Source organism: Mya arenaria, chromosome 7, assembly GCF_026914265.1.
Source record: "Mya arenaria isolate MELC-2E11 chromosome 7, ASM2691426v1".
NCBI lineage: Eukaryota > Metazoa > Mollusca > Bivalvia > Myida > Myidae > Mya > Mya arenaria.
Window position 1 is genome coordinate 27,203,057 of NC_069128.1, and position 13,403 is coordinate 27,216,459.

At 39.1% G+C, this 13,403-nt stretch overlaps 2 protein-coding genes across 2 annotated transcripts in view; one reads left to right on the forward strand and one right to left on the reverse strand.

Annotated features, from left to right (window-relative positions):
* Positions 1-5,329: 5,329 nt before the first annotated feature.
* On the reverse strand, positions 5,330-7,006 carry LOC128241038 (arginine/serine-rich coiled-coil protein 2-like). Its single transcript, XM_052958022.1, has 2 exons — positions 6,555-7,006; positions 5,330-5,981 (listed from the first exon to the last, which is right to left on the reverse strand). Exons 1-2 carry the CDS (start codon positions 7,004-7,006, stop codon positions 5,330-5,332), a joined length of 1,104 nt encoding a protein of 367 aa, XP_052813982.1.
* A 4,235-nt stretch (positions 7,007-11,241) lies between these two features.
* Positions 11,242-13,403, forward strand: part of LOC128241039 (aromatic-L-amino-acid decarboxylase-like) — a 24,225-nt gene continuing 22,063 nt past the window's right edge. Inside the window, exons 1-2 of the mRNA XM_052958024.1 lie at positions 11,242-11,367; positions 12,507-12,650. Of these exons, the coding sequence (XP_052813984.1) occupies positions 11,242-11,367; positions 12,507-12,650 (270 nt within the window). The remainder of the gene's footprint in view (positions 11,368-12,506; positions 12,651-13,403) is intronic.

The window sequence follows — 13,403 nt, forward strand, 5'->3', positions numbered from 1 at the left end:
TATTTGTAGTATTCAACTTAATTCTTTAAATGTCACAGCACAGGCAGTAGCTTCCTTCTCAGACGGAATTGAGTGATCACCCAAAACACAGCATACTTATAAAAGTAGCATAATTCATCAGATTTCACAGCAACAATATTTCTTCTCGTATCAGATAAAACGCTTTGTTCAATGCTTCAATGTTCTGGAATTTAAAGGAATGAAAACAATTGATCTGACAAATGATGATGATACAATGGGACATCGATACATTGTTCTCCATGCAATTCAAACAGAAACGAATCACTTCACGTCGACATCCCCGACATGCATTTTATTTATTACTCGATGAGGCAGAGGGTAATAGTTTACTGGGATTCTAATACTTCATTGAACTCAAAACCATTATGCTTAATATGTGTGTCGACCTTTACCTTTAACATTGGGTATAGCACGCACAAAAACAGTTCACAGATACCACCGAACGTAATTAACCTGGACATTTATTACCTGTGTTGAACGGTACAATATGTTGTCTACCGATATCACAAGAGATAAATATTAACGTGTTTAACATTCAACAAATGCATTTTCCGTCAATACTGACCTACACATTAACATACAACGTATCTAAACTAGTCATTGACTATTACCAAATGTTGTATTAAAAAGGTCACCATTTAAATGCTCCATAAAATGGAAGTAGTGGAACATCGTCCAAAATCTGGGACCATATTGGTACTCTACATAATGAAATAAACACTAAATAGCCAGGTCACCGGGATAAGTCCGAAACTGCGCATGTACACACTGCTTTTCAAGCCTTTACAAATAACCCTTTTCAAGGTAGAACATCAGTATAGCTCTATAAAACAAGTAAAAACATATTAACGCCAGAGAGTCGTATCTCCTGTTTGAATAATGGACTAACGACTGGCTCGGCTAAGCCCACGAACTATTTTATTGAAAACATGTTAATATACGATAATTGGCATCGCGGCTTCTAGAAATTGTAATGGCTCGGGATGTTTTGATCTATAAGCATAAACACTTATATCCCCCCACAAGCGGGTTTCCCCACAAAAACATTTCCTATCAATGAACACCGGCTTCACCTACGGTTAAATGTCAGAATTCGCAACAAGATACTGTATTATTATGTCTGGTGTTATTAGATTGATGGTCCATTTGCACGAGTGGAGGTGATATAATTACCCAAATCTAAAAAACTCCCTTACTTCACAGCTTGACAAAATAGTTTTTTGCTTACAGGTTCTTTCGACTGGCGGAAGTTAAGCTGAACTCTCAAAGATTGACCGTTTTGACAACTTTTAAATAATTTGTCTTTAAAATTCTATGTAAGACTGTTAATAAGACTTGAGATGGCAGTTTTAAATATTTACGTTCGACAATTAATGTTTAATAGCTTAAAACGTTACTAAGGCTTGTAATTTTCGGCATTTTTCAAACAATTTTATTGTGAAATATTTTATATGACTGAATTGGTGCCAAAATCAGTTGATTTAGAGATAAAAATTGATAACATGCGAAATCGGTCAATCTGAGTGAAGCTTTCACAAACGATATAATATTGTTGTTGCCAGTACTGTCATTATGCGTGTATACTCTTTATATATATAGGCCAGTTTCATAAGACAAACAGCAATGAAAATGATGCACGTTGTCATGTTTATCTTAATTATAGAATAACGTCTTAATGTGATGAGATACTGTTACTATTGCAACTATAATAAAAAAAAATGTTGTTTTTTTTTTAAAAAAGAGAAAAATAACAGCCTTTGTATCTGTTTATTTTGTTTAACGTACTTCTAAGAAAGAAACAAAATACCACTGATTGATTGGTTTCTGGCCACGATAAAATAATATAAATAATATTAAAACTGGTTAAACAGTCGATGTTATTTTTAACTTAAATATTACGGGATGATAACCTACACACTAAATGCTCGAGCTTGGTCGTCAGGGTATGTGTGTTGTTTACAATTGTTCGAGAAACGTACATTGTGAATGTTTGGCATTCGGTTGAACGTACTTGTTATGCCTACCTGTTTTATATTACTGCACTGCACTGTTAAGTTGAGGCACATTACATTCTTAATTAGCAAAATAATGATGTTGTGCTGATAAACTTGATTTATATTTTAACATGTTCTTTGCTGTGGTGCAATATCCAAGTAGTATGATGATAAATCAACATAAGCATTACATGTTGTGTTGTGTGGAAACAAAGTTCTATAAAACATATATTTTCGTAGCAGGTAACATACCACCGCTTGACCAATTTTCATTTATTCCGTGTTTAGACATTAAAACTTCATATTTTCCTACCAATGACTGTTTCCATTGTTCATGTAATCATACTTGACTAAAAATATTTATATAACGCCCTTTGATGTTTTTTATGTCTGGTTTTCTAACATTGTGTTCGAGAATTCAGAGTGTAGAGTGCGATGCACCCATTCGCTACTGCAAACAGTGTCCTGTATGTGACTTTCTCATCCGAAACATAAATTGCGGTGCAATGTGGCCAGCAACGCTGCCTTGGGCGATGCGGTATCATTTACAATACAGAATGCCAAAGATATATAAAAAAGATGTCTTCATTAACCAAACTCAAAATTATCATGTGACTTACAGGCCCGGTCACACCGCCCGAACTTTGTTGGAGCGTTCCTTGAACGGTAGGGAGAGGGGACCGAATTTCGACAACGCTCGTCACCGCGCACAAAATGGGGAAAAAATCGAAAACACGGGCGTTGCCTTAGTGGTGCACCGCTGAAGCCGGCGTTGCTATAGCGTTAGCTTAACGGTAGCGAGCGTTGGTTTAGCGGTGACGCGAGCGTTGATAGAGCGGCGTTCTGCGCATGCGGGCGTTGGCTCGGCGGGGGTTTAAAGTTGGTTTAGCGGCATACCGCTTTTGACTACGGAGCTGAACGGATCGCTTTGTTAGAAGTTCTGATAGATTTTTGATAGAAGTCGATAGTTGAAGTTCATCATGCCACGTGGACAAAAGAAGAGGAAGGCTGGAGAAGGAAAGGCAGCAGCAAAGGACTAGTGCACCAATCATAGCAAGTCTCTCAGCATCCATGGTAGTACAGTTTTACTGTAACCTTGAGCAAATTCGATGTGAATGAGGTCTGCACTCAACGGCAGCTCGATTCCAAATGGACTCCTGGTCCATTTCTCCCCGTATATATAGCCAAATTCTGGTCCCGCTCCGACACCTCCATACCAACGCCAAACCAAAGTTCATCACCGCAATGGATCGCTGCCTTAACGCCCGACACCGTTCCAGCAATCCCGTGTCCGCTCGTAAAACGCTTACAACCGCTCCACCAAAGTTTGTGCAACGTTTAATCACCGCCCGGGCAAAGCTGGCGAAGCAGCGGTGGTCCAGCGTTCAAGATTTCTGCGTTGGCCTAGCGGACCCAAGCGTCCACGATCTTGCGTCTAGCGGTGCCAAACTTTGACTGGGCGTTGTTGGAGCGGTGGTGAACTTTGCCGGAGCGGAAAAGTGCCCGCTCCTCACCGCTCGCAATATTTTGTGCAGCTCAAAACTTTCGGAGCGGTAGGAGGGACCATAAGCGGTGGCCGAGCGTATACGGCGTTGCCTTAACGGGGGCCAACTTCTGGTGAACGGTAACGAGCGGTGATGCTTTTTTTCACCGCTCCAGGAACGCTCCAGCAAAGTTCTTGCGGTGTGACCGGGCCTTTAGGCAATGCATATTTTGGCAATCACCTAAAACTGAAACATTTGGTTGAGAAAAACAAATGGACCTACTCACCCTGTGTATTTGAGTCCACATATGTATTCCTCTTTCTAAATGGCCACACTAATCATTTGATGACTAAATATAACTTAAGAAAATTGCAACAAAAACATTATGCAATATTGGACCAAAAGTTCTTTGCCCTTTCCTCCAAAATCTATTTCTCTATCTAAACTCCTAAATTATTTGCAAATATCAAAACTTGAAACCTCAATTATTTTTAAAAACATTTGCAAAGCAAAAAAAGAACGACAAATACAAATTTACTTCCGCGAAACATATTGACTCTCTTCCATAATGGATTGATTCGTGTCTTTAGGTTTTTAAGTCAGGTCAATTTATGGTATTTGTAATGTTCAAAGGCCTCAAAGGGATCCCGAACATGTCTTAGATCACTAACTGAAAAGTTGAGAAAGATAGCTAGCTCTCAATTTCAAATGCCTCGCCAATAAGAATTTTGTTCGCCGATATTGGCCGACAAGAATTGGAGCGAGAGGGGCATATAATCGCAAATAGACTTTATGTGTGTGCGTTTGCGTCAAATTTCAATTATCTCAATGATTTTGGTAAATATATAGGACTGGTTGCCTAAATTCTTACTCTTTTACGTTTCCCGAAATATATTTGCGATACATCTCATTAACAAAATCTCACCTTGTCGCGACCTTAAATGTTGAGGTATCGGTCTGAAAGTCGAGTAATCCTGACGTAAGACAACTCCCATTTGAGCAATCATACTTTCTGAGGTGTTAATGTGCAAATAAGGAATAACGTGTCTTTCGCTGACTGTGCCCCATGTCAGCCGTGAAGGCAGCATTTAAATGAAACAAATGTGTCACCGGAAAATACGATCGATTCCGTTAACAGAATATAATAAAAGGGAAACTACATAGAGCAGACATCAACATAATATACAAAGAGAAAATGCCGTTATTAATTAATGGAAGGCCATAGTGCATAGGTTTCTTTTCAACGACAACTTCCTTCCCACGGCCTCTGCCACTGCCATTGCGTAATGTTGAAGGCAAATGATCATTATACCAGATATTTGTTTGATTGCAAAGCAGATTCGTCAGGGATATACCAAGATGCTACGTTATGTTAAGCCCTTAGTACGGTCAAACATGGTTCTACTACATGAGGTTCTAGAATACTCAATGAACGGTCACTGGCAAATTTAGACGATTGCTCACGATCCAGTGGTGATTATACGAGTTAACGAATGTTCGCGATGGGCGTATACGCATTCAGGCACGAGTAAAAGCGAGACTACGAACGTGATGTTACGTAATTAACGCAACTACGTATACAAAAGAACTTCATTTGTACAAACGTCGTGGTATTCCACACCGCACAGACAACGCCGAGCAGACGCAATACATTTTGTCTAACTGTTGTAACACATGACACTTCAGTCGCAACTAAACAGACCGCATATGAAAATGACACATATTTTCTAAACAGCTTGAACATAAAGCGTGAACGTAATACAATTAATATATATATATATATGTGTTAAGCTGGACACAGCATGTGCTTATTCAAATTTCTCGCTTGAGCTATTGTTTTATACGTTTTTGTCTGTCGTGTGGGAGCTCGCATCGTGCCTCTATACGTTTTTGTCTGTCGTGTGGGAGCTCGCACCGTGCCTCTATACGTGTTTGTCTGTCGTGTGGGAGCTCGCACCGTGCCTCTATACGTGTTTGTCTGTCGTGTGGGAGCTCGCACCGTGCCTCTCTACGTGTTTGTCTGTCGTTTGGGAGCTCGCACCGTGCCTCTCTACGTGTGTGTCTGTCGTGTGGGAGCTCGCACCGTGCCTCTCTACGTGTTTGTCTGTCGTTTGGGAGCTCGCACCGTGCCTCTCTACGTGTTTGTCTGTCGTTTGGGAGCTGGCACCGTGCCTCTATACGTGTTTGTCTGTCGTTTGGGAGCTGGCACCGTGCCTCTATACGTGTTTGTCTGTCGTTTGGGAGCTGGCACCGTGCCTCTATACGTGTTTGTCTGTCGTTTGGGAGCTGGCACCGTGCCTCTATACGTGTTTGTCTGTCGTTTGGGAGCTGGCACCGTGCCTCTATACGTGTTTGTCTGTCGTTTGGAAGCTGGCACCGTGCCTCTCTACGTGTTTGTCTGTCGTTTGGGAGCTTGCACCGTGCCTCTCTACGTGTTTGTCTGTCGTTTGGGAGCTTGCACCGTGCCTCTCTACGTGTTTGTCTGTCATTTGGGAGCTTGCACCGTGCCTCTGTACGTGTTTGTCTGTCGTTTAAGAGCTCGCACCGTGCCTCTGTACGTGTTTTGTCTGTCGTTTGGGAGCTCGCACCGTGCCTCTATACGTGTTTGTCTGTCGTTTGGGAGCTCGCACCGTGCCTCTATACGTGTTTGTCTGTCGTTTGGGAGCTCGCACCGTGCCTCTATACGTGTTTTGTCTGTCGTTTGGGAGCTCGCACCGTGCCTCTATACGTGTTTTGTCTGTCGTTTGGGAGCTCGCACCGTGCCTCTATACGTGTTTTGTCTGTCGTTTGGGAGCTCGCACCGTGCCTCTATACGTGTTTGTCTGTCGTTTGGGAGCTTGCACCGTGCCTCTCTACGTGTTTTGTCTGTCGTTTGGGAGCTTGCACCGTGCCTCTATACGTGTTTTGTCTGTCGTGTGGGAGCTTGCACCGTCCCTCTATACGTGTTTTGTCTGTCGTGTGGGAGCTTGCACCGTGCCTCTCTACGTGTTTTGTCTGTCGTGTGGGAGCTTGCACCGTGCCTCTCTACGTGTTTTGTCTCTCCCTGCCTCTCTACGTGTTTGTCTGTCGTTTTGGAGCTCGCACCGTGCCTCTGTACGTGTTTTGTCTGTCGTTTGGGAGCTTGAATCGTGCCACTATACGTGTTTGTCTGTCGTTTGGGAGCTTGCATCGTGCCTCTCTACGTGTTTGTCTGTCGTTTGGGAGCTTGCACCGTGCCTCTGTACGTGTTTTGTCTGTCGTTTGGGAGCTCGCACCGTGCCTCTGTACGTGTTTGTCTGTCGTTTGGGAGCTCGCACCGTGCCTCTGTACGTGTTTGTCTGTCGTGTGGGAGCTTGCACCGTGCCTCTCTACGTGTTTGTCTGTCGTTTGGGAGCTTGCACCGTGCCTCTGTACGTGTTTTGTCTGTCGTTTGGGAGCTCGCACCGTGCCTCTGTACGTGTTTGTCTGTCGTTTGGGAGCTCGCACCGTGCCTCTGTACGTGTTTGTCTGTCGTGTGGGAGCTCGCATCGTGCCTCTATACGTGTTTGTCTGTCGTTTGGGAGCTCGCACCGTGCCTCTGTACGTGTTTGTCTTTCGTGTGGGAGCTCGCACCGTGCCTCTCTACGTGTTTGTCTGTCGTTTGGGAGCTCGCACCGTGCCTCTGTACGTGTTTGTCTGTCGTTTAAGAGCTCGCACCGTGCCTCTGTACGTGTTTGTCTGTCGTTTGGGAGCTCGCACCGTGCCTCTGTACGTGTTTGTCTGTCGTTTGGGAGCTCGCACCGTGCCTCTCTACGTGTTTGTCTGTCGTGTGGGAGCTCGCACCGTGCCTGTACGTGTTTGTCTGTCGTGTGGGAGGTTGCACCGTGCCTCTATATGTGTTTGTCTCTCGTTTGGGAGCTTGCACCGTGCCTCTCTACGTGTTTGTCTGTCGTTTGGGAGCTTGCACCGTGCCTCTGTACGTGTTTTGTCTGTCGTTTGGGAGCTTGCACCGTGCCTCTGTACGTGTTTTGTCTGTCGTTTGGGAGCTTGCACCGTGCCTCTATACGTGTTTTGCCTGTCGTTTGGGAGCTTGCACCGTGCCTCTATACGTGTTTGTCTGTCGTTTGGAAGCTTGCACCGTGCCTCTTAACAGGTTTTTTTTTATTTGACTATTGTCCCTTCAGATTTCATTGCATATTTGTATATATAAAGTAATGCCAAAGACCTTCATATACGGAGTGTGAATGGCAAAAAAACAGGATTCATATTTTAGGGAGATAAAAGGTATGTTTTTTTTAATACATATATAATTTTATATATTGAGGTTATATATGTACATGTGCTGAAATAATAAAAGATATGATATTAGTATATGATGTATAATCTTAACGAGTGTTGGACATTTTTTTCAATCGTAGTGTTTTTTTGTTTCCAAACATTAAAGAATACTTGATAACGACATCGGAAAAGTGATGTTTAGATATTCAGTCAGACCGCTGCATCAAAAAAGAAAAGCAAGGAGTTCTTAACATTGGTTTATTGACGCCAAACGTTTGCGCAATTGCTTGTCCAAATTATGTTAAAAGTGTTTATATGTTATTATATATACATGTAACATATGGTCGATTAGTTTGATGTTTGCGGAATGTTCAATTGTTTTCAAAATTATGGATTTGAAACGTATGTTGTATGCACAAAATACTACAACAAAATATCATCCAATTTTTAAAATTACACCAAAATAAAATTAAGCTATAATTCATGACTTATATCAAGAAGATTCATACCGTTTTAAACGCTTTATACCAACCATTTCTTTACGTTTGAAAAGTTTTAGTCACGTTTTTTGAATTTATTATATACCCATCATAAATCCACACACAATACATATCGCAAAAAAACGCTAGTCCCTATTCAACTCCAGTGCAATACGGCCGTATTTCATTCCTGTGACGTCACGTCATAACAAGTATCGTTGCGCGATGTTAGAATGACGTCATAAAGCAAAATAGTACGTCGTTAAAATGACATTTGTTATGAAAGTATTTACCTCAGGTTGACAATATGCACTGTCACCCTCAGTCAGTCAATATTTAAATAACATCGTTCTTCAAAGTGGTAAGTTATACAATGAAGATATGTATTTAATTTTATTTTGTACAATAGATTAATGATGAATTAAATAACAATGATTCTTATATTCTCCTTTTATCATTAACTGCCTGTAACTATGCTACAATAACGCTCATCTAGGTGATGGAACTAATCTAAATCTTAGTTGTTTTTTACTCAATTGCTTTAGTCACATGGCCAAATGTATATACATTTTTTATCTAAATTTTAAAGGCATTGTACGAAATTTAAAGTCCGGGCAAAGGAAGCTGTAGATAAGGTATTCGATTATACGAAAAATTCACGAGATTATAATCCCCTCCCTGATGTAAAACAAGGGTATTTGAGGGAGCACTTTCCACAAGACCCACCGACTGATCCTGAGAAATGGGAGAACATTGTAAAGGACTTTGACCGCTGTATCTTTCCGGGGGTAAGTTCCCTTCTTTACTCTTTAAAGACAAAACGACAGCGAGAGAAAATCCTGTCCATGTGACCATGCCAATATTGGGCGCCGCCGCCTTCTACGCTCTTATTCGTTCGGGTGTGTCTAATCTATAAAAAATATTTCAATGATATACTCAAATGTTGTGTGACTTTTTGCCTATGCAATGCCTTTTATTATATATATTTCTGCTAGTATTTTTTTGAGATACAGACTCTTATCCATGGTAGGTTGTATTGAAAACACTAAATTTTTTTATCTTACTAATGAATACATATTTCTCCGATAAAAATTGAAGCCAGACATGAACACCAACAAAGTGCCTGCAATCAGCCTTCAAATAAACATCCGAGTGCTAATGCGTATGTCATAGTTTATTACCAGGTTGAACATAGATTGAATACCATTTTTATAACAGCAACAATTGTGAAATGTCAACGAATTCGTGCCCACAATCATTTTTTACAGTAAACAGGGTTAATAATAATGTTTTAGGTGTCGTAACAAAGTTTCCAAGGAACTATTTATTTTATGTATTTACTCGTTAAACAAAAATTATAGACTTTGCTCAGTTATGTAATTATCTCACATGTGAGATTAACTTTAGGTATGTACAGACAAACCCCGTTGGTTCGAACTCGCTTGGCTCGAATTCCTCGTTTGCTCGAACTAGATGTAAAGAACTGATTTCTTAATACTGAAGGTAAACAATCCCGCTTAGCTGGATTTTTCCGAGGCTCGATGTCTTTTGATCGGTCCCTGGGAGCTCGAGCCAACGGAGTTTAACTGTGGCAACACTACCAGCCTTTTAATTTTGGCTTATTATGTTTGTTTTATTTGACGTTTTGCATTTGGTATATAAATTGTGCGTAAAAGATATAAGTGTTATATAAGAGACAGAAACTATTCATGCTTTAAAGCAAACTAAAACAGTGTCGCAATTTCTGAAAATCTTAAAAATATATCTTATGAGAAATGGTGGGTTTAACCTATCTAGACTAATGAACATTTATCACACTTTTGATTGCTGGAAATCGCGATCCTTACTTAAAGACTGAGATGTCGATACGGCACTTTTTCTGTTCATGGCAAATGCTGTCTGACCTATCATTAATGCTGTATGTATACAGAAACGAGTTGCAAAAATAATACTTAATAAACCGATGCGCTGAGTTTTTCAGACCGATGCAAATACCACTGTGCTGTCCTGGTATATAAAATTATGAATAACAAGGCCCTATCATATTTGGCAGATATTGTTATGTTCTCTGACAATGAAACATACCAGTTAAGATCAGTATCAAACAAGGATCTTGTCTTACAGATAACACCTCGTACTTAATACATGGAAACATCATTCACAAATTATAGCAAAGATACATGGAAGACATTCCTTTACATACACGTACCTTGAAAACCCTTTAAACGTTCAAAGGAAATTATAAGCTTCATTTATTGTGTGAATGATAAGTTATTTTACATATTCTTTAACATATGTATTATGAATGCATTTATCAACAGAATGCTTAATAGTTTTATATGTAAATGTATCTTTCTAGTTTTAACATTGACAGGTGACTTATTTTCAATGATAATGCTTTTTCTTTTGTTTCATTACTTTGAAGGTCATATTTAAAATATGAATATATGTTCTCATATGTCTAAATGTGTAACCTTCGGTAAAGAAAGCTTTTATTATTATTATTATTATTATTATTATTATTATTATTATTATTATTATTATAGTGTATAAAGTAATAATTTTGAGTACTCATTAAACTATAATTATGCTCGTTTTGTTAAGTGAAATACAAACAATCGTTATATGCATAATACATTGCACCGGAAGGCGCATACACTTTCATATAACGGGTCAAAAATATATAAATGAGCACCATAGTCATCAAATTTAAGATTAAAATCACTGGAATGCAATGTTTTCTTGGACCGTAATGTGTACATAGCGGAAGTAGCGGTTTATTTTATTCTCGGTTTATTACACTGTCACAAGCAATACGCCTGCAGTTCAAGTGAGCTTTAAACAGAAAATGTTTACACAATTCATTTAGTTAGACTCTCCTTTTCACAAGTCACCAAACTTACATTTCTTTAAAATGTGAGAGGGTTAGCGTCGCCCAACACCTCTAAATCTTCAAAGTTCATCTTGTCTAAACCTTCAATCTGTGAGAGTGCAGCTTTAAATATTAAATGAACACAACCCCAGAGCATGAGTCCTGCTGGTGTGGAGTTGGAGGTCATCGTTATGGATTGGTTGGCTAAAATGTTAGGGCTTCCAGAGCATTTTCTCTACTCCAGCAAGGGTGACATCAAATATGGTGGAGGATGCTTACAGGTATAACTATGAAATTATCGATGAAAATGTATGTGAAAACTTTTTATTCAAATTGCCAATTGCCAGGAATATTTTTCCATACAATTTAATATATAGTGGCAATAATTTTATATTGTTTAAAGACATCTTTAATAGGAGGTGACTTTATTAATAGAGGAATCATCAAGATTCTGGACAATGTTGGTCACATATTTGCTCTCTTGATCGACAACTTTATCGTTCCTCTATACATTATATAATTGCACATGACAGCACAGTCTATACTGTTCTATAAATTAGGATATTAGATAATGACTTTGACCATGAATTCATTAAACTGATGTTTGTAATTAAGGACTGCGGCAGGGCTAAACAGTTCCACGAATATTTTATTTTGCTTTTTGCAATGATTTAATATAATGCGTCTTCACGAGGTTTTTATTTATTTGGATATCTTGATTACTTACCACATGACTATTGACAGTCTGTGATATTGAATTATGGTTTCATTCTTGTCCGATGCTTCGTTAGATGTAACATGCAACTATTAACCTATTAGCATAACGTTCATTTTGCAGACTAAAGCATGTGAGTCTACTTTAATTGCTCTAATATCGGCTAGAAAAAATGCATTGCAAAGAAGCAAGAAGGCTGAATGTGATGAAGTCGACGATTGGACGATAATGTCCAAATTTGTGGCATACAGTTCAGAGGTTAACACACCCTTTCGTACCAGTAACACTTAAGATATGGCTTGATTTTAATGGTTAACATTTTTTAAGTACGGAACGATACTGCTAACTGTATCGCTCACAATTAAGTATGTGTAACCATAGAAAATAAAATAAATTCAAAATTAATAAGTTTGTCAAGTGATATGTGGGGAGTTAAATCTTGAAATGATACACCTTCTTCGATCAACAGACTTATTATCCTCAATACATACATCACGTATAAGAACCATTTTATAGTAGATAGCTTTAAATAAATGTTGGTATCTAGTTTGCATCAGAGTATGGCTAGATAATGTTATAACATGGGCTCCATGTGTCTCACGAGGTGTGAGTTTAAGGCCTCTTTATTTATCTGTATGCGTTTAAACAAGTTCAATATCTAATAAGCCACTGCTTTGTAATTTCAATTATATTATTTTATTGTAGTCACTTTTTTCCTTTGAAAAGGCGTGTTTGATTGCCTGTATACGACAGAGAAAGATAGATATAAACGAAGATGGATCAATCAGTGTCGCAAGCCTGTATGAGAGACTTGAAAAGGATAAAGATGAAGGCCTGATACCAATATTTGTGAGGCTACTTGAAATGTATTTAAGACTTAATACTTGTTTGATGATATCCACCTTCTCTAAAACATTTTGATTTTTGCTTGCATTGCATGTGTTGACATGTACGTTATTATTTAATAAAGGGTAACATTTCTATTCTAAACACATGACTTTCAAAACAGGTATGTTGTAATATAGTTCTCATCGAATACACTCTTGTTGACCTTATTAATGATGTATTCCTTCTTATCTTTGAGTTTAGTAATATCAACATTCAATTATGAAATAGTTTTTAGACTATTTGCGCATGCGCGCAGGTAGTCTTAAGACCACAAACTCCAAAGAACTACTTCTATTCATGTCGTTTTAACCCATTTTTTTGTCTAAACGCGCTCTCTGTTTAGCAGAATGACGAAACCATACAAATGCTATTCAAAGCAACGAAAAAACTTTAGAAACGATTGAAATTGGGCATGCATTGTAACACTAAATACATGGGGATGGGGGATTACGACGATTGAAGTGACATTTACAAAACAAAATGACACAAGACGCAATAAAGATATAGATATGTTTGTTTCTTCGCCCAGTGTTGGCACAAGCGCTGTCGGCACATTTTTCACTTTTATTTATGTGCTCTTCAACCATTCCCATAGTTCTAATAAAATTTGTAACTCTCACATATTTGTCCGCAGATAGTCTTTCAGCGCCTCGCGCTTTGATTGAATTCTGGATTATTGACATCGTCAATCGAAAAACCATCGGAGTCAACTGA